At 45.5% G+C, this 19,589-nt stretch overlaps 2 protein-coding genes and 1 non-coding gene across 5 annotated transcripts in view; 1 reads left to right on the top strand and 2 right to left on the bottom strand.

The window, feature by feature from the left end:
• Positions 1–8,527, top strand: part of ELP1 (elongator acetyltransferase complex subunit 1) — a 32,007-nt gene extending 23,480 nt beyond the window's left edge. The window contains exons 26-36 of one of the 2 annotated variants that reach the window (XM_072358948.1): positions 129–226; positions 1,372–1,573; positions 2,266–2,327; positions 2,725–2,787; positions 2,927–2,987; positions 3,561–3,674; positions 4,359–4,470; positions 5,734–5,861; positions 6,098–6,252; positions 7,155–7,233; positions 8,091–8,527. In XM_072358948.1, the coding sequence (XP_072215049.1) occupies positions 129–226; positions 1,372–1,573; positions 2,266–2,327; positions 2,725–2,787; positions 2,927–2,987; positions 3,561–3,674; positions 4,359–4,470; positions 5,734–5,861; positions 6,098–6,252; positions 7,155–7,233; positions 8,091–8,158 (1,142 nt within the window). In that variant the 3' untranslated portion in view covers positions 8,159–8,527. The remainder of the gene's footprint in view (positions 1–128; positions 227–1,371; positions 1,574–2,265; positions 2,328–2,724; positions 2,788–2,926; positions 2,988–3,560; positions 3,675–4,358; positions 4,471–5,733; positions 5,862–6,097; positions 6,253–7,154; positions 7,234–8,090) is intronic. The other variant, XM_072358947.1, reaches the window with a different exon arrangement.
• A 2,426-nt stretch (positions 8,528–10,953) lies between these two features.
• On the bottom strand, positions 10,954–19,579 carry APTX (aprataxin). Of its 2 annotated transcripts, XM_072359250.1 has the most exons (8): positions 19,442–19,579; positions 19,200–19,336; positions 18,868–18,914; positions 16,258–16,587; positions 14,786–14,845; positions 12,517–12,743; positions 11,579–11,682; positions 10,954–11,289 (listed from the first exon to the last, which is right to left on the bottom strand). In XM_072359250.1, exons 2-8 carry the CDS (start codon positions 19,327–19,329, stop codon positions 11,135–11,137), a joined length of 1,053 nt encoding a protein of 350 aa, XP_072215351.1. In that variant the 5' UTR covers positions 19,330–19,336; positions 19,442–19,579; the 3' UTR covers positions 10,954–11,134. The 2 variants fall into 2 exon arrangements, with proteins under 2 accessions (XP_072215351.1, XP_072215350.1); XM_072359249.1 differs by having other exon boundaries at positions 19,200–19,471.
• TRNAI-UAU (transfer RNA isoleucine (anticodon UAU)) lies at positions 12,262–12,356 on the bottom strand. Its single transcript has 2 exons — positions 12,319–12,356; positions 12,262–12,297 (listed from the first exon to the last, which is right to left on the bottom strand). It is a non-coding gene; the product is annotated as a tRNA-Ile (tRNA).
• Positions 19,580–19,589: the final 10 nt, after the last annotated feature.

Here is a 19,589-nt window from a genome sequence, read left to right as displayed (position 1 = left end):
AAGAGGTGTATTTGTGCTCTCATATCCAAGATTGCAATACTGCAATAACAGTAAACCCAAACTGCCTGGGAGCTGTAAGAGACACTGCTTGCTATTTTGTTGCTGTAAGAATTAAAATATTTCTACAGGTCCTGAACACTTCTCTGAATTTCTGAACTTGGTTAAGGATCAGAATCTATATTGTGAAGCCTTGAAGCTGTATCCCTCCGGTACCCAGGAGTACAAGGTGTGTAAGAATGTGACCCTGCAGTGTGCGGGTTTTTAATTCTTTGTTGTGTTTGCATGCGTCTCCAACACCTTGAGTGAGGGCAGGAATGAGACAACAGCTGCTTGACTTCAAGTTCTGCAGGGCATTTGCTATTTCAGTGTTGTCTGAGGCCATTCTCCAACATAATATGGGGAATTGCCCTCAGTACTGAGCCTGCAAGGTCTGGGCATCAAGAGGATGGCTGTTATTTCTTTGATCCCATGACCAGGAGAGCACCTGGGAGTCTGATGTTTGCTGCGCTGTCTTGTGGTATGCTAGTCTTGGTGTTTGTGGTACAGGATTTCAGTGTGGCCCTGCAGGTTGTATAGAGACATTTTGTTGTGTGTAGATGTTTCTGGAGAGTGCTTAAGAGCTTGCAGTTCTTCTAGATAGACTGTAGAGTCTGTTATTGATTTCAGTGCTGTTATAAAGCTGTAGCTCACTCAAAGCTAAGGTAAAATGTAAATGAATGCATTTAAATTCATTTCATTTGGATTATGTAAATGTACAACAAAGAAGCCTTTATAAAAGAAGTTGAAGAAGTAAGAGGGGAGAAGCAGAAAATGCCCTTTTGCAACAAGGCGAGCGTGGAAAGGATTCTCCTGTTGAGGGTGGCTCCAGTGGCTCTGGCCTATTGGAGGCTTTCTTTCCTTTTGTATTCTTCTACTCAAATCTACAGTCCCCTTCTTGGCAGAGACCGTGAGCTTTGAGAAGACTAGGGAAGCTCCATCTACTGATTCCAAGCAACCTGTGCCTGCAGAGTTGCATGGCCTGTATTATCCCTTATTATCTTTCACTCCTGGGGTGACAGATCTTTTCACAAACTTTGCTCATCTGATTAGGAAAGTAGGGGCTGATTTTATGCAGTCTCTGGTATACCCAGCTTGGAAGGTTAGGTACCTTCTGAGGTCTCTTGCTTTAGCTCTGTGTGAAATTTCTGTGCATGCTGGTCATCAGCTCTTGGGCTGATACAAAGTTTGGAATGTAGGAACATTGTGCCTGGAGGTTCCTCAGGGAAGGGTGGATAAGGACCTTGTTATGATGGCCACATAATTCTTACTAGTGGAGGACTACTGCTGACTCTACAGCTAATTTCTTACTTTTCTTTTGTCCCTGTCTTACAGGATATCAGCAGTGTATACGGGGAGTATTTGATTCAGAAGCAGCTTTATGAACAGGCCGCACTGATACTTGCTCGGGCTGGCATCTTTGAGAAAGCATTGGATGCCTTTCTGAGCAGTGGCAGCTGGCAGCAAGCCTTGTGCATGGCCTCTCGTCTAGGTTACACAAAGGAGAAGCTTTCTAGCCTGGCACAGACCATGGCAGGTAGGCCTTGAGAAGATGGAAGCATGCAAACCAAAACTGATTGTTCTTATTTCTGTTTTGTTGCGATTTTCACTGAAAATCAGTGAAAACCTCAGTGTATTTCTTTAAGGCCTTTGATTCCCAAGGGTTCGTATGATTGCACATTGCCTTTGCTTCTCACTGGAGCCAAAAACTGCTGGAGCTGAGTTGCTGGGCACCCAAGAGTTGCTAAGCTATGTGTGGCTTTGGTTGCCCCAGACTGACTGGTTCATGTGCTGTCCTTGCAACCAGTTGCTGAAACCAAACCATTTCCTTGGTTAGCCTCAGTAAATGGAGATTCCTTGAAGTGTCAAATGTGACATATACCTCAGAGAGCAAAAGGCAGTCTTCTCCCAGCAGATAGTTGGTCTGTATGATACACTGAAGCTTTCAAGGCAGATTTCCTGTTTACATCCTGCCTCCCTCCTTTTAGGAGGTTTGTATCCCACACTGTTGGGAAGAACTTCTAGTGGCAGTGAGGAATGTGCACCAGCAATTTTACAAGCAGCAGGCAGTTGATGTGGCATCATGCAGCCCTTATTTTATCAGGCAAACTAAGTAAGCACGTAAGCAAATCTAAAGTGCTGCAGTGAATGTAATGTTCTGTAGCCTCGTTGTTTTGTAGTAGAAAATTCAGCTGCTCCTGAAAAACTGAACTCCACCTTTTCTTGTAGGAAAACTGGTTGAAAAGAGAAAGCATGCAGAGGCAGCCATGCTCCTGGAGCAGTACACTGAGGTAATGTAATCACCCTCTTGCCTGTACCCCTCCTTCTCTGTTGTCCTGTGCCACACGTCTCAGTGCGTGCTGGTTATTGAGCAGGTTTGGTTGGTACAGTGAGCAGGGAATGGATGGAAAACCTGGCTCTGTTGGCTCTGTTTTGTTATGAAAAGCTTTTGGTTCAGAGATGTGTGCTGGAATAAAGAAGACTGAATTCCAGAGGGGCTTCCCCTTAGAAAGGGACTTTACTTTTTAACGTCAGCCTTAGGTTACAGTTTTAATGCTTCAGAGTACCTGTCACAGCAGTGCTGTCCTGACTGGTACTGCTGAGTAGAGGTGTGCATCTGAGCAGCTGTGCTACCTGAATGTGAGTTAATAGCATCAGCCACAGCACACTGTTGTTCTTTCTTTACAGGACTGTGAAGAGGCTGTTATCCTACTCTTAGAAGGGGCTTTCTGGGAAGAGGCTTTAAGGCTGGTAAGGCATTTCATATCTCGAGAACAAGAAATACTGTCCGGATTGTAAGAAGTGGAAATACTTTTTTTAGTGTGCAGGAGCGGGGATGGAATCTGGGTTGCATCTTTAAATAATACTTCGTTTCCTTTTCCTGACCCAGATTCACAAGTATGATAGACTGGATATTTTGGAGACCAACTTCAAACCTGCCATAATAGAAGGTGAATATGTGCAAGAATCTGACACTTGCTTGTGTTTTATTGGTGAAAGAAGGTCTTTACTGGGTCTACAGAAAGCCACAACACACTGATACTGGAAGCTCTGTGGAAGAATGCTTTGATTCCACCCAACTGATGCTGGCCAGTTAACTGAAACAAATATTTTGTATCTTTATTCTCTCTTCGGTTCCTAAAGGATGATTAATTGATATTGGATGTTCTTTGTTCTGATGCAATGAGCAGTGACTTCTATGAATTGAGGAATGTTTTTGTTTAGATTGAGCCTAATTAATGTGAAGACATGTAGACACAGAGCATTCACTTATGGTATCGCTTTTGTTCCAAAGACGCTTATCTGTCAAGTTAATTCATTTCATGCAGCTAAGTCAGTGACCTCCTGTGCTACAAGCTTCAAATTTTTTCCACTCTAGTTATATTATCAGCTTTGCTGCTGATCTCCCAGGTTCTTGAAGGACTGTGCTCCTTCAAGCTCCTTGTGTAACAATGCTCTTCTGACTCCCTGTATACAGATCTTTGTGTTCTTATCTTGGACCTGCTTTTTTTTTTGTTGAGCAGCTCAGAAAAGTCAGATGATGTTCCTAGATTCTCAGAAAACAGCATTTCTTCATCATAAGAGTCGCCTGCAAGTGGTCCGAGAACTGAAGGAGAAGGCCTGTGAGAGCCTGCAGGGTAGGTACTGAATTGCATATGCCTTTCTCCTGCATGAGTATACGTGATCTTTTTTCTTTGGTTGTTTTCTGTGGTTCCTATATAGCCTTGTGCAGTTGTGCTCTTATGTCTCCAGTGGTATCTACAACTATAGAAATAGCATTTGTTTTAGCCACCACTCTCACTCTAGTTCATTTGACCTTAGTCTTCCATAAAGATGCCTTTATTTTCAGTACTACCTGTGTCACAGCTTTCCTGGAGTAAAATGCTACACGCCACTGAGAGCTCTTCAGAATGAGACAGCATTGTCTCTGTAGTGCCATCTTACTTAGTGCTCAGCACATCCTCTGTGCTAAGAATCTCTGCAATGCATATTCACCTGCCAGCTTACACAGGCTTGGGGATGTTTTCTAAAAGCAGAATGTTCCGTTCTGGTCCAGATCTCTTTCTCTGATATTGTCATTCCCCTGACTGTGCTGCTTAATAATCACAGTCCCTGCCAGGGCAGAGGAGCAGTGTTCTCTCAATTTCTGTTCCTTCTTGTGGGCTGAATCGTCTTGAGAGCCCCAAAGCTCCAATGTGGCAGGCAGGTAGGATGAATCTGCAAGGCTTCTTTTCTAGAAAGTACATAGATTACCCAGGGAGAAAGCCTGAAATAACTGTGACCTTTTCCCTTGCTGTGACAGTTGTTAATATGTTTTGCAGATTATGAAGCACCATATTGCCCAGAATTTGACCTTTTGTCTGAAACCAGCAGCGTTGTGACACACAGCGACATGAGCAGCAGATATTCACACAGCAATTCAAGAATATCAGCGTAGGTATCTGCCTTTAAATTAGATGGTGGCTGGTGCGGCATCAGCCTTTGTTTGGGAGGGCAGCTTACTTGTGTTTGGCATGCTCCTCCTAGCAACTGTACGTGTCTTGAAGCTGCTTTAATTACATGCATTTCTTGTTTTTTTAATTCTTACTGGGGGAGATAGAGCAGAAAATGCCAGAAGCTGGTAGTGCAGCAGGAACAGAATGACCAGCAGAGGAGCTGTGAGCACAGATTCTGCAGGAGCTGTCTCTGTAGGCAACCGGCAGGATGCCAGAATAGCTGACTGTAGGAGGGCTGGCACAGGAAATAGGCAGTTTCTCAAACATTAACAGCTTGTGCAAAGCGCTTATTATCTTTGCCTTAAGTTTTGCATTTTTAGTAGTTAATAGAATGATGGAAGTGACCTTAAGCCCTGCCTGGTTCCAACCCCTTACGATGGGCAGAGTTTCTTCCCACCAGATCAGGCTGCCCAGACTGTCTGGCACTGAACACCTCCAGGGAATGGGGCATCCACAGCTTCTCTGGTCAGCCTGTTCCAGCACCTCACCACCCTAATTGGGGGTTATTGTTCAATTCAATAACTATTATATTTCCACAGTGGGTTCCTTTGTTGCTTTTGAGCACTTTTAATATAAGCTGCAGTATCAGGTGACTGCATTAAAGACTGATGTAGTTTGTGATACCACTTCTGAAATCCTGTCTGAAATGTGGAAAAGATGTGGACTCTTGGGGGCACTGGCTGTGCCTCAGATTAAACAGAGAAGAAAATACAACCTTAATTTTCAGCATATCTCTATCAGAGTGAGATGGTCATATTGGGGAACTAAGTTACTGACTCGTGATAAGTTGCTTTCCTGTGATAATGGATCAGGAGCTGAACTGTATTAGTGCACAGATAGAGGAGATAGCAGGAATGAAAAATGTGCAAAGGCAAGTGCAGACTGACACCAAATTGCTGTCAGTTCAACTGCTAGTGACCATTGTCAAACAGTTTAACTTACGTTGTACTTGGACCTATGCTTTGACCTCGCTGAAGCACACAGGAGATGAGACTGTGCAGCTTCCCAGCCCAGGTACTGAGTCATATTTCAGTCCACAAAGTGTATTTATTTGTGGAGTATTATTGAGCAGATAGATCAGCCTACAGGCAGCCCCTTCTTTCTGAAGAGTTTGAGGAACTAAGTGAGAAGTTGCACAAACGTTGACTTCCCTTCAGACTTACCCCTGTGCACAGTCAAATTAAGCATCCTCCTTTCCTAGGAGATCCTCAAAGAACCGCCGCAAGGCTGAGCGCAAGAGATACAGCTTGAAAGAGGGGAGTCCTTTTGAAGATATGGCCCTTCTGGAAGTTCTGGGAGAAAATGTCCGTGCTGTTGATTCTGTGAAGGGTATGATACGGTGATTTTAATCTGCTCTCTAACTTCAGAGTAGAGAAATTAGGACTTCTTGGTGCCAAGACAGGATTGGCTCACGTTTCTACTGAGGCATTGTAGTGTCTGGGTAGGAGCAGAGCACCAGTTCTGATTTGTAGCTCTTTCCTGTACTTTGATACCAGAACAGTACTGCTGTTTATTTAGCACACCTGTGTGAAGTGCCATCATTTGTGCTTCTGTTCCTCCTGCAGGAGACGTGCATGCCCTTCTGAAGCAGCTTGTGCTGTTTGGTTTTGATGAGCAGGCTGAGGGGCTGCAGCAAGTCCTGGAAGAAGTTCTGCAGTTGATGGAGACCTCAATCCCGGAAATCTGGACTCCAGCCTTGCAGCAGAGTTCTCTCAACCCGGTCTGTGCTTGTCCTCATTACCTGTAATGTCTGCTGTACAGTTTGTAGTGTTCTGTGTTTTCTACTAAAGAATACAGAATATTTCCCTGGCTTTCTAAGTCTGTCCTTTTCTATAGAGTTTAAGCAAATACTCTGTGGAGATGGAGATGTGTTAGATGCAGATGTATTGGAGCACTGTGCCTTCCAAATCAATATGTAGTATAAAACGTATGACAGATACAGCTTCCTATGGAACGGAGGAATGCTGTTTTATTTTCTAGCCCAAGTGGTTGAATTTTAGCATAGAATTGTGTGTAATGAAATAGTGGTGTCATGAGATGAACAGCTAACAGATGGGTCGTTGTAGTCCGAACCAGTGTATCATGAGGCGTATACTGCTAGTAGGTGGGTTATGTCACACTTCTGGCCTTCAGTTTTACACATAATTAGACGATCATGAGGACACAACCAGTTCCCTCGCAAGGTAAAATATCCAAAATGGTTTTTGAGCATTCGAGGTGAACACAAAGCATTCCCGATATCTTCTCTGTAGCCACAGATTCATCTGCCCATTTAAGGGCAGCTTAAAACCACTGAATGTGATAGAATGCTGAGGCTCCCCAGTGAACTTCAAATGTTGCTGGTATGTGTAATGAAAGCAGTTCTGACGGTCTGTGACACTTAAAGCACAGTAAAGAAGTGCTGAGATGGAGATTCTGTGTTTTGAGAAGCTGTCTCACAGCAGTTCGGTTTTTCTGCCTCTCCTTTGGTTTTTCTGAGACATTACTGGGCTTGATCCCATATTTCTGATTGTTTTAAACTGTGAGATCTGCAGCCAACTGCTTCCATTCTTGTCGACAGTTTTCTGTGTAGGCATCCTTACTCTGGGACTTGCCTTGAACATGGGTATTAATTCTTCACAGGTCCTGGGACCCACTTCAACTGCAAACAGCATTATGGCTGCCTATCAGCAGAAGAGGATGGTGGTTCCTGCTGTACAAGGTTAGTTCTGGCTCCTGGTAGGGTATGGCTGTGAAGCATCGTTGTGGCCAGCAGCGTTGTAATGTTTTTCATCTGTAGGAGTTTATTGCTGTATGTTATGTTGTCATCTTTCAACAAGTGAGCAGCCTTCTTAGTAAGGATTTGTTTGCTCTCAAGTACTTTATTAAAACCACTGTCTGAGTTGTGCTGATCCTGATTTTCTGTGCTTAGCCTCTGTATGTTGTGAGGGAACTGGAAGACTCTTTTCATAGGGGTGTGTCAGATAATTCTGCTTGCACTTCCTGGATATATCTTTCTGTCTAATGTTGGCACCTAGGCCAGGTTCAGGAGCCAGGTTAGTCTATAGGATTTCGTGGTAATTTGCCACCTTGGAGCCCTTGCAGCTGGTACAGTTTTAAAGCTGAGAGAGCTGCCATTTATCTTCCCTCCTTTCACCTGTTACTGGAACTGCCAGGAAAAAATCAAACAGACCCTTGGATGTGTCCCACCCAGTGCTGCTGGTCTAGGCTGGCTCCTTCTAGGCACAGCCTACAGCTCTGGCTGGCTGCTGTGTGTGACAGCACAGTGTAGATGTCCCAGCTGCTGATGAATGAACCCCGATTTCTGCCATAAGCTGTTGCTTTTCATTCCAAATGATATCGCTTAGCAGGGGGTGGGACTTGATTTGTCAAAGGGATCGTTGTCTCCATGCAGTTCTGCTGGGCTGTCGTCAGTGTGGGCTGGTGATAGTTGCTGAAAGGTGATGCTGTCTGAGACTTCTTTGATGGAAAAGGAAGCAAGCTGACTAGATGACAGGTCATGAGGAAACCGTACTGCTCTTACCTTCTGTTCTGACATCTGACATCTTTGCCTTTCAGATCCAGAATTACTCATTGCACCAAAACTCAATAAAAATCTACAGTGGAAATTGCATCTTTTCCAGTAATGGAAAGTCAAGGAATCCCGGTGGACTGTTACTTTTCATATACTTTCATTACACCTTTATTAAAACATTGTTGTCCTGGTATTCCTGCTGTACTGCTCTTGTGGCCGTGCAAGTGAATGATCCTTCTGACTGATGTAACTTCGACCCATAGTTTGTTTGTGAGGCTGTGTGGCTCTGAGCGCTGCTGGCTAAATCCAGCTTCTGCCAATATTGTTCCCTCCCTTCTGGATGAAGCAAATTCCCCACTGCTCCACGGGTTCTGTTCTCTGCTGCATCACCAGTAAGTCTTTGCTAATAGCAAACTGCTGTTCCTAAACAGTTTTCTCTGCTGAAGTTGGTTGCTGGTAATACAAGATTTCTATTGGAATCGTTTTGTTGCATCAGAGTGAACGCTGTAGCAGAAGCAGCCATCGCTGCTTTAGGGGTCTGTGTGTAACAGTGGGGGTGGGTGTCAGCACTGCACACAGCTGGGTAATACTGCCCTAAATATGATGGCAGGTCAGCAGCTGTACAATGCTTATTCTGCATGTTACTGCAGCAGCAGCAAGGTACTTGCTGTAGCTGAGCAGTGGGCTGTGTTCTTGCTGCATGGCAATGGCACACCTAGAGCTGCAGGTGGCTGTTTTCTTGGTATGAGAACCCCCTCGTGCTGAGTTGGCATTGAGGGCTTGCAGTGTAAACATTGTGCTGGCCTGGGATTGTTGGAGAACAGCAGTGGAGCAGTGCGGAAACTGCAGTGCTGCCACTGCCAGCTCCGGACACTCTTACACCTGGCACTAGGAAATGCTTAGGTCTTGCTCAGCCTACTGAACTGTCCAGATTATTCCCTTATTATTATACACAGGAAGCCAAGAAAAGGTAAAATTGGCTTGATGAGGATTTGATTTACACTTCAGGTCCTTTGAAGTGTGTCTTGCTTTTTTTTATTATTATTTTCTTGTCGTGCTGGTGTCAAAGCTGAAGGCCCTCTGGTTTCAGAGATGTTCTCCCATCAAGATAAAATCAATTCAGATCTGCCATCCAGGAGGAAGACTGCTTCATCTCTGAGATCCTTTCTTGCTTCTCTCTACCTCACCTGTCCTGAGTGAGCTAACAGCTGGAGCCAGTGCCTTTACTGTGACTGAACTTCAGTAGCAGCCAGGAGTTTCCACACCTCACCACAACACCTGAAAATAGGCTGAAGCCATGAACCCTTTGAGAATTACACTGATGCCGCCCCTCTGGTACATCCTGTTCAGTTTGCTCTTGAAGCAGTCAGGAAAACCCTCCATCGTAGCGCTGCCCCCCAGACAGCAGGTATTCCCACCTGTGTTTCTGAGGATGCCCTTATCAGTTTTTGCGATAGCCGATTGCCAGCTGCAAAAACCTTGTGGATCAAATAAGAATGGTTTGAGAAGTGCTCCAGCATACAGGAATCTCTCCTTTCCTACAGGGATGAGCTGGCCATCTAGCAGCTGGTAATCCACGTGGTGTTCCTTAAGAAGCAAATGTAACTCCCTTGTAAGATCCAGGGATCTTACAGCACAATGTGCGCACAGAAACCAACACTACAGTTAGGTGGTATTCTGCGAACATGTTTCCAGACCCACACAGTAACTGAGATAATGTGTGATGTCCAAGGCAGCATCGTCTGCTCTCCCAGTGCTGCTGCATGAGCCACGGCCTTCATGGATGGCAACCACACACAGCACCACAGCTGCTGCTGACTGCAACAGCTGATAGTGTGCAGGGATGTGTGTCTGTGGTAGGCAAGGTGTATGGCAGGCACGTGAAAGGCTTCTAACACGACAGTGTATTTCTTCGTGTCAGCACTGGGACACAGGGAAGGCACTGACATCAGAACAGCGCAGTCCTCTGGCTGAATCTTTGTCTCCATCTTTGTCTCCATTTGGAGCAGAATACACTCCAATATACCCTGGATGCACCGCTGTGCCACGTGCTGAGTTGATGAGTTTTAATGTGGGTGTTCAAGAGCTCTTTTGGTTCATGCCCCGCTTCCTGAACATACTTATTACTATGGATGAAACAACGTGGGCAGGCAGCAAGTCCCCTGCAGAGCCACGTTTAAAATAACCTGCACTGATGTCTACAACTACACTGTTACTTTCCTGTGGCCTTCTAGCAATCCTTGGTCACTGGACCGTCCTTTGCAGGCTTCCCGTGGCTTGTGTGTAGTGCTGATGTGTTTGCAGACCTTTCCAGTGCATCTGTGACTTCCAAAGGGCAAGGGGTGGAAATGCCCCTCGCTGGCGCTGACCGCCACTGCCCCACCAGATGGATGCTGCCTGCTGTCCAGCCAGCAGTGGTCTTACTGATGTCACTGACTTACAATATCAGATGGATTTCCTTTCTGACATCTCTGGCATGTGAGGTGAGTTCTCCAACAAATCATTTCTCTGAAGTATTTCATACTGCTCCGCATTAGCACTGTTTCACCTCTGGAACCAAGTGTATCCCTCACCTGTGCCAAAAGCAAACCCCTATTATTTTTCTTTTTTTTCTTTGCAATGGTTTTTCTCCTCTTGCCTTTTAAGAAGTGATGCTTTCTAAATGAAGGTGCACTATTTCTAATGTCAGCAAGAACTAAAGGAAGAACGAGCAGGGTTTGGCTGTGTCCTGATTACAAACACTCACTCTTACACCTCCCATGTCACCATGGGAAGGTCTCAGTTCTCTTCCAGCAGTAAAGGGGCTGGAAGCACATGGGCCCATCGCTGTATGCAGTAACTTCTTCCAGACTTCCATTCACACATAACACAGTGGGGCAGTGTCACAACAAAGCTGCAAGCACCTTTGATTTCAGGAGTCATTTTATTCTATTCTTTCTGTCTAAGCTCTGACAATGCTGCCGTTGATATGTTTTCCCATACCTTGTTTCCCACTCCAGTTAACAAAGACCATGTGTCCCTTCACACCCCGAGGTCTTCGTGTTAACCTGAAATCTGAGCACATGGGCTGCCAATGATTTTTCTGTAGTCACTTTGTCCAATGTTTCTTGAGATGTTCCTTTAGCTGTGGGATAGTGGACAGCTGTTGTTTGCAGAGATGGCACTTGAGGGGCAATTTGAGAAGTTCAGAGGCCTGATCATTCACCGTTACTTTCCCCTTGCTTCGTACCATCTCTATCACATCTGAAATGAAATCAGACAGGAGATACTGAGGCCATGGAACACTGTGAGATGTGTGGCACTGCTGAATCTGCTCACTGCTCAACACACACCGCACATCACTACTGCATTTTTATTTAAGCCAACCACACAATTTGACTGACTTCCACTTTGTGCTGCTCCTCAGTATCTGCAATCACATAAAACCTTTCACTTATTTTAATAGAATTTATGGCCTTTTCTAGGGAAGAAAGCCCAAAAGTCAGAACCCACAATCATGATTATGCTGTGAAACACCTTTTCTAATAATTACCTTCAGAGTTTAGGAAGTATTCTGTGGTAAAGGAGTTCCAATGCTTTTTGGTCTTCAGAGCAGGGGAATCAAAATCTTGGCTGATTACGTGCAAATGCAGTTGACTACAACAGATCACATAAGTAAAACAGAAAGAAAAAGTGTTAATGCATGAAGTTCTCTTGCAGTAGCATCAGTTGCAAACATGACTGAAAAGAGACAGACTGCCAGTCTTACACATCAGTCCTAAAGGTCAGTCCTGTGACCCACAATCCTGACACAGAAAGAACACGGCCTGTGTTTTCAAGGTACTGCTGCATGCTAAGTGTTTCACTTGCATAGCTAACCCCACTACCCCGCACGTTCCATTTGCTCCTAACTACAGCCTGCATTCCTGATAGTTTTCAGAAAAGCAAAGACAGCGGTGCTAATAAACAAAAGGATTAAGCTTTGTAGAGCACCTGAACAGGACACTTAAGCAACAACTCAAAGCATACTCCAAGAATCAGAGAGCAACTCAGGAACGCTGACAGCCAAATCCTCTGCAGGCATTTGGGCACTGTAATGTCACTTATTTACGAAACTGCTCGGTGTCAGGCTGAGCTGCGCAGGCTTAAGAGTTTCTCTGCTCCCAGATAAACACCCTAGCACCTTAAATGGTCATACAGCCCCAAACCGCTCTGCTGTGGGTAGGGCAAAAGCACTGCTCCAGGTGAGGCTCGAACTCACAACCTCGGCATTGCTCGTCTTCAGTACTGCTGTATAAGTACCGCGCGCTAACCGGTTGCGCCACTGGAGCCGGCACATGCACGGACAGCAGCGGCTCAGCAGCACCCATGGGACCCAGCAGCAGACCTGAGTGTCCGCAGGGAGGGTGCTGATGCTGGGTCACCATTCAGACCCGGCTCTGCACACCCAGGAAAGCAGGGTGTCTGCCTGACGGCTCCCCCAGGGCTTACCTCATGCTGGGAATGGCGTGGTAACCCAGCCGGAACTCCAGGCTTCCTTTGGCAGGGCACTGTTGAATCATTTTTTGCCCGACTGCATGCATATGTTCCAGAAGTTCAAGATGCTCTCGGGTGACTGATTTGAGGCTTGAAATGGAATCCCACGGTAAAACAAGCCAGTGGTAACGTGCTTTGGGATATTTATCCTTGATGACTACAGTCTTCTCATCCTTATAAACCTAGTAAAACAAGAAACTTGATCATTTATTGAAGTCAAATGCCCTATCCCTATCTGCACTGTATTTACTGAGCTCTGAGGTGCCATCCATCTGTACATCCCACCATGGCTGCAGAGGTCCTCGAGCTCATGTATGTGTTGCGAGTGGAACTGTGACTGCCAGGAAAAAAAGCCAGGAAAAGTCTCTACACAGTAGAAATACTGAGCAGCAGAGTGTTTCCCTTCATGACTTTGGCTGGAGCCATGCTAGTCCAGTGTGTGCTCCTCCAGTAGCTACAGAGGCATTCTAGAGCTTTTCTTTAAGGAAAAAGCCCTCTATTTTTGTTCAGCAAGAAATACTTTAATCATCACTACAAGCCAATGTGAACTCTCTAGAAAACAGCCTGGACTCACGACCAGTGTAGTTTGCAGTTGAGGGTCCTTCCCTCCATCAGGCCACATCTAAACTTTGTGGGCTCTGCAGTGACAGCAATGGCACTGCACTCAATGCAGAGCAGATATGAGTGGACTCCCTGTGCTCTGTGGTGAAACACAAGTCTCAGAGGTGGAGCAGGATGCTTGGCACTGTACACCTCATCCAGCATTACAAAGCCAAGACTTTAAGATCCAAGCTAATTTGGTTGACGCTACCCAAGATGCTACTTTTAAAGATCATTCACATAAAGAACAGGTTTCTGTCTCTATTGCTCTCCTTCCCCTTGACCTTTTTGTTTGTTGTGTTTTTCTTGCCCTGTGCATCAACTGGATGCAGTTAATCAATAGAAACAGTACCAGAGCATGTGGAGAACAGGACAGCACAGCCTGCCCATGGCAATAAAAATCTATCAGCTTCTGAAGCAGATACTGCGTGCCCTCTCTCTGCTCTGTTAACAAGTCTGCTGGTGAGAGATGGACGACGTCTTTGTCATCTTTGCTAATTCTTTTTGTATGTTATATGCAGAGCTGATTGGTCTTGCTCTACAGGAAGGAAGATTAAAATTTTATCAGCATACAAATCATTACTGTAAGCAAATACTTCGAGAAAAAAAGGCGTTTTCTCCTTTCTTTAAGGTATGTTTAAGAAGCAAAGATGGGAGGTCTGTTATTTGTATATTTAACTCTGAACCACAACTAATAAAGCTAACACTAAGCCACACCTACAGCATTCTAACGTTCAGACAACAGTTCTAAGAACAGCTTGTCTTTTTGGTCAAGAAAACACTGTCATAAGTGCTACAGGAACCTCCTCTTAAAGAGTGAAGATTGAGCTTCAGGTTTAAAAGGTAAGCAAGTACTTTGATAGCTTTAGCATTCCTAACAGACTCATTAGAAATTACTGACAGACAAAAAGTGGGGGGGCTGGGGAAATAAGAAACTGGGACATTCTCATGGGTAATCAGTGAAACTGTTAGGCCTCCTGGAGGGGCCTATTGTGGCTGTGGAGCCCTTATGTTTGGAAGCCACCTCCAAACTCAAACACACAATGGCCTGGGAGGTCAGACTGGCTCCAAAGCTCAAAGAAAAGCCTGATGCAGCCACACGGAAACAAAGGAAAAAAGAAGCACCTGGAGCATCTATAGAGGGTTTAAAGAAGGCACCCAGGAAACTCCTGCAGTTATGAGGAAATGGGGTAGAGAAGGAGCAAGAGGTCATATCCTGTCAGCTGCTGCCCAGGTGCTGCACAGTTAAAATTACTGGAAATGATGAAGCTGCACCACACTTGGAAATGCAACAGTGCTGACTGCCAGAAAACAGGAATCTCAGCTTGAAACCACAGTCTTGTTTTAATTGGTTTCCATGCTAAAGTGGCCGCATTGTGCACCTGTTCTCCATGCAACCTTTTTAAAACATTGGATAAACTTGACAGCGTGGGGAACTCCAAGACAAGGAAGTTCTGACACTGCACAAAATCAGCACAGCAGAGACTCGCAGATTCTATCAGATGCAGCTCTTGTGCAGCAATCCACCAGTGAACTACACTATTAATGTAAACTGCTGAAGGAAAGAAGAATGCTCACTCTCTCAGACAAGAAGTACTGCGAAGTACAAGTGCATAGTTCTCACCTGCACTTTTGGATCTTGCATGGCACTCTTTAGACCTTGACTCCAGTGTCCCAAATGTTCCTAAAACATAGAAAGATGAAAAAAAACCCACAAGTGAATTAAGAATCTAATTATGTATTTTAAAACATTTTGTTACATTCTTTCATTGGAACTCCAGTGATACCACATGAATAACAGGTGAATCATTTCCTTTCCATGAACACCAACACAACCCTCCATCCAAATGACCCACACAGCTACTCTTGTATATTTTAACCTGGACATTTTCACATTTTAAGCTGTAAATTTAACAACAAAGAGACCTAGATCTGCTCAGATCTATTAACTCCCATATGTTACAGCACAGACCTTGATTACCACTGATGACAGACCATTCTACTACAAGGCCTTCGGCTTCATGCATCACAAGGGCCAGAGGAGGTATTTACTGTCTCATCACATGTTGCTCTGCACAGAACAAAGAAGCACTATTGTGGTGCCTGGCCCTACTCTGGGTGTATTTATCTCCCAATACTGTGCAAGACAGAGTGGTTTGTAAAGAAAACAACAAAAGTACCAGAGAATCAAGCCAGAATTAGCACATTATTTCTTAATTTTGTTATCCAGCTCCATGTAAAAGATGCTTAGAGTGCACATTTTAGAAATACATAGTATTTTATCTATTCAGAGTACTTCACAGGCATTGCCAATCATGATCTTCATGACATTCTTACAAAGCAAGACATTTGAATGTTATTCCAGTACTGACAGGGAAACGCTGAATAGCCGTCTTTCTCTGACCATAGCATCCCAAATCTGATCCTAACATAATCAGCATGAGCTCAGCAATGATGTAAGTGGTCAGCCCAGCAGAACTTGAGACTGAAATTTGGTCCTGAACTCTTACTGTCTGAAAGGTCTTATGCATTTTGCCCATGTCAGTGGAGCTAAAAATTTCCTTTCAAAAGACTGTAGCTGGCAGCAGGAACATAAATGCAGTTCTACCTTAAGGAATGAACCAAACAGCAGGAAAAAAAAATAATAATAAAGGAAAAAAGGTCAAGATGTTCCATTTTCTGTATGTAAGCTTTTAGATAACCACTGTTCTACTTGTAAGAGAGCAGATCTCATCTCAAGAGCCTGCACACCGTGAAAATTCCAGCTAAGCAGAGCTCAGTGGAATTCAGCTTTTCTAAAAGAAACTGCAGCAGGAACCAGAGATTAAGACCTCACTTGCTGAAGCAAGCTCCTTTCTCTAGCACTCCCCAGCTCAAGCTAACATGGGATCCAGGCTGTGCTCTCAGGAGCTATGTGACATCAGGAACAGACCTTTGCCTTTGTATGTGATAACTCGTGTTCCGAGCACTCCTAGGACACAGGTTCACCTGAGAAGTTCAACATAGGCAGCACCTACAGAAGTAAAGATGAAAACTTTCTAATGGAGGAGACACCTCCAGGAGAAACAGCAGAAGTACTGATACAAATACACTTGCCTTTCTGCCCATTGACCCTTCGTGTGGAGATATGCTGCTCTTGCTTGGCCTGAAGTCTGAAGAACTGCTTTGTGTATCCACCACCCCCACCTTCTTTGATTTTCTGGGAACATTTTCTATATCATCATTCTCACAGGAGTCCTCACGTGGCCTCTTTTCATTTTGTATTTTCTCTTCTTCTTCTGTATGAGTTTCCTCTGATTCTTCACCAAATTGCACCACGAAGGGGTAAAGTCTGTTCACAATATACAGAACTTGGCCTGGCCTCATTTTCACCTCTTCATCCTTGCCAACATCCACTAAGTCAACACTGGTTGGGTTGACTCCTAACTTTGGTAGAGAGAAAAAAAATTTTAAAAGCTGATGTTGTAACTGAAATCACCAGCAGCTACTGGTCAGCCGCCCCAGAGAACCACCGTGCTGTAAAGCTAATGTGTTTGGTTTTCACTCCACCCTGTCCCACTCTGGGAAGCTGAAGATTGGCAGCACCGGGCAATGACCAATCTCATGACTGCAGCCATTCGGACACAAACCACAGCTTCAGCAACAATTATTTCTGAAAAAAAATAACAGCAGTTTTAACAAATTATTTCAATACAGCAATTCACAGAAAGCTCCCTGAGTTCAAATTACTTTCTGTCTATCCTCTTTTCTTTGTTACTACATTTTGCTTTCTATCCAGCACCTATTGAGTGCCACCCCATCAATACATCTACCTTCAAATACATAAGCCTGCACTTGCAGCTCATCTCAAGAGACGGTTGTTTGGGCTCAGAGCAGCTAGCTCTCATTTAACCACAGCATGCTGCTAACACTTGCAATGCACTCCCTCCTGTGTAATGAAAAGAGAAACGAGGAAATAAGCTTTACTGGAGCTCCCAAAGGACACTGTTGCACCGGGCTCAGCTCCCAGCCCCCATCCTTGTTTCCCAGGCCAGATGTACCATTGCCCAGATCATGTGTGACTGTGTTCAAACACAGCCAGTGAGAACACGTGCCTGTTCCTTGGAGTTACACTAAACCTCTCTGCCCACCTCAGCTTGTGCCAGGTATATACAGGCTGAAGTACATCTTTATGCTTTTAACTCTGCATGCCACACTTGCAAAAGAAAAAGCATATACACAATTTTCTGCTGACTTTTCAATAGCAGAAACTCAGGTCAGCAAGGTCAAAACTGACCTTCCCCTCCCATTTCATCATTTTATGGACCTACACAACTCTAAAATGATTCTCCATCCAAAACAATGTTTTAAAGAGTCTGAAGCTACTGAAGTTCAGCTGGTAATAGAAAAGCAATACCTGGTAACACAACATGGCATGGGCAACCTACGTGGGCCAACTGAACAGATTTTGTATGACAATGCAGACAACCCTAGGAAACGAGTCCCTTCAGCTAAATGCTTCTGGTTCATGTTTATATATAAAATAAGTTTTGGAAACCAGTTCTTTCTTCTGACTGATAAACTCTTGTCATGTTTCTTTAACCCTGTCAGAAACCTGCTTGTTTCACAAGACTATGCCTCTCATCACCTCATCTTCAATCTGATGGAGTGCTTGCCCAATCCTAGCCAAAGCCTCCTCATCCTACAGTGCCAGTTTCAGTCAAACAAAGCACATGTCACATTTCCCTGCCCAATGTGCTATTTAGCCACTGAATGATGGAACCCCACACTGGGAAGCAACTCAAAGGCTGGCAAAGGCTGGCAGCTATTTTGATGGAATATCAGAAGACAAAACAGAACAAGCTGTTGTGTTACCAACATGGATGCTGGTTCTGCAATTCCCCCTCTCTCTGCTCCCCCCCTCCCTTAACATAAACTATCTGTAACTACCCTTTGCCTTAGTGAGGCCCCCTTTCCCTTTCTGTAGCAAAGTGTTCCCTTTTCATCTATTATGGGGTCCTTTTTCACTCTTCAAGGGGGAATTGCAGACACTAAGTTTGAGAAAACAAGGGGATGAAGGCCATGAAGATAAGGGTGGAACAGCCTGAGAACAGCATGGTGATTAGATGTCCACAGAGCAAGCTGGAACCAGTTTGGGGGGTGCCCCTCCTGCAGGGTCAAAAGTTTACAGCGAGGAAGATGATGAGCCTTCATCCCACCAGCACCCCCACAAGTCACTACGCACATGCAAGGGGGGAAGGACTGCATGCTAATGGGGTCTCAGGAATGTAATGAATACGTATCCCAATTCCTGCAAACTATTAATTATGTATTAATTCAGCCTATGTCTGTCTCACGCTTTCTCCTAACGGTGTGCAAGTGAGGTGGAGCTATCCGTCTTGCACCAGGGTGTATGCGCATCACTCACTAAACATACCTGCTTTGTAACTACTTTGTGGTTATGGAGTTTGATTCCACAAGTCACCCTCTCTCTGCCCCCTTAACATAAACTATCTGTAACTACCCTTTGCCTTAGTGAGGCTCCCTTTCCCTTTCTGTAGCAAAGAGTTCCCTTTTCATCTATGATGGGGTCCTTTTTCACTCTTCACTGCTGGCCACAAAACAGCTCCAGGACTCCATAATCTAGGATGAGAACTGCCATTTGCAGTATTTGTGGACTTCAAGCACAGCAGGCCAGTAAGCGTTAGAAACTGCTTAAAAACATACCTGCTTAACTGTAACATATCCCTTGTTACAGTCTGCTTTCAACAGAACTGAAAAGAAAGAACAAAAAAGTCATAAAACGCCGTGAAAAGGAAGGCCTGGTCTCCACCCACCCAGCCCTTGTGGAAAGCACTCATACACCCTCAGCTCCTGCTGCCTTTTCGGAGGGAGGTGTTCCGTGAAGGCACTAAAAGAAGAGCTCTGCCTCACCAACCCACCTCCGCCCGTTCTGAGCAACACAACACAAGCAGGAAGCCGAAATGACGGAAACCCTCCCCCCGCTCTCGCTGTCGCAACCCGAGCCCCGCCCGCGCAGCCGGGAGGCGCGGCCTTACCTTGCTGCCGCGAGCACCTCCTGTCGGCGATGCGGGTGCGCGGCCCGCGGCCCAGCACCACGTCGGCCAGGTGCGGCAGCGGCACGCGTAGGCCGCGCTCCTCCGTCCCCACCAGCCAGCAGGCACGCATGGCCGCTCTGAGGGGACGAACACACAGCACACGTTACCGGGCCGCGCCGCTCGCCGCCCCCGGCCGCCCGGAGCGCAGGGCGGGCTGCGTCCCCATGGCAACGCGGCCTTACCGCGCACGAGCCCCCAACTCTCCGCCAGCCGCGCGCCACAGCGCGCCTCACCAATGAGCTCAGAGGAAACGCCTCACGTGACGCGGAAGCATGCGCGCTCCCGTCTCGAGTACCTTCGGGCCCGGCGCAAGCGCAGTGGCTCTTCGTG

Source organism: Excalfactoria chinensis, chromosome Z (assembly GCF_039878825.1).
Source record: "Excalfactoria chinensis isolate bCotChi1 chromosome Z, bCotChi1.hap2, whole genome shotgun sequence".
NCBI lineage: Eukaryota > Metazoa > Chordata > Aves > Galliformes > Phasianidae > Excalfactoria > Excalfactoria chinensis.
The sequence above is the reverse complement of the archived record's forward strand: the minus strand, read 5'-3'. Positions and strand labels throughout refer to the sequence as shown.

Coding starts and splice junctions, on each gene's coding strand:
- APTX (XM_072359250.1), bottom strand. CDS start 19,329: ATGCGTGCCTGCTGGCTGGTGGGGACGGAGGAGCGCGGCCTACGCGTG. Junction 16,588..18,867: donor GATATGTTACAGTTAAGCAG/GTATGTTTTTAA, acceptor TCTCTACCAAAG/TTAGGAGTCAACCCAACCAG. Junction 14,846..16,257: donor AAGGGTCAATGGGCAGAAAG/GCAAGTGTATTT, acceptor TCTATGTTTTAG/GAACATTTGGGACACTGGAG.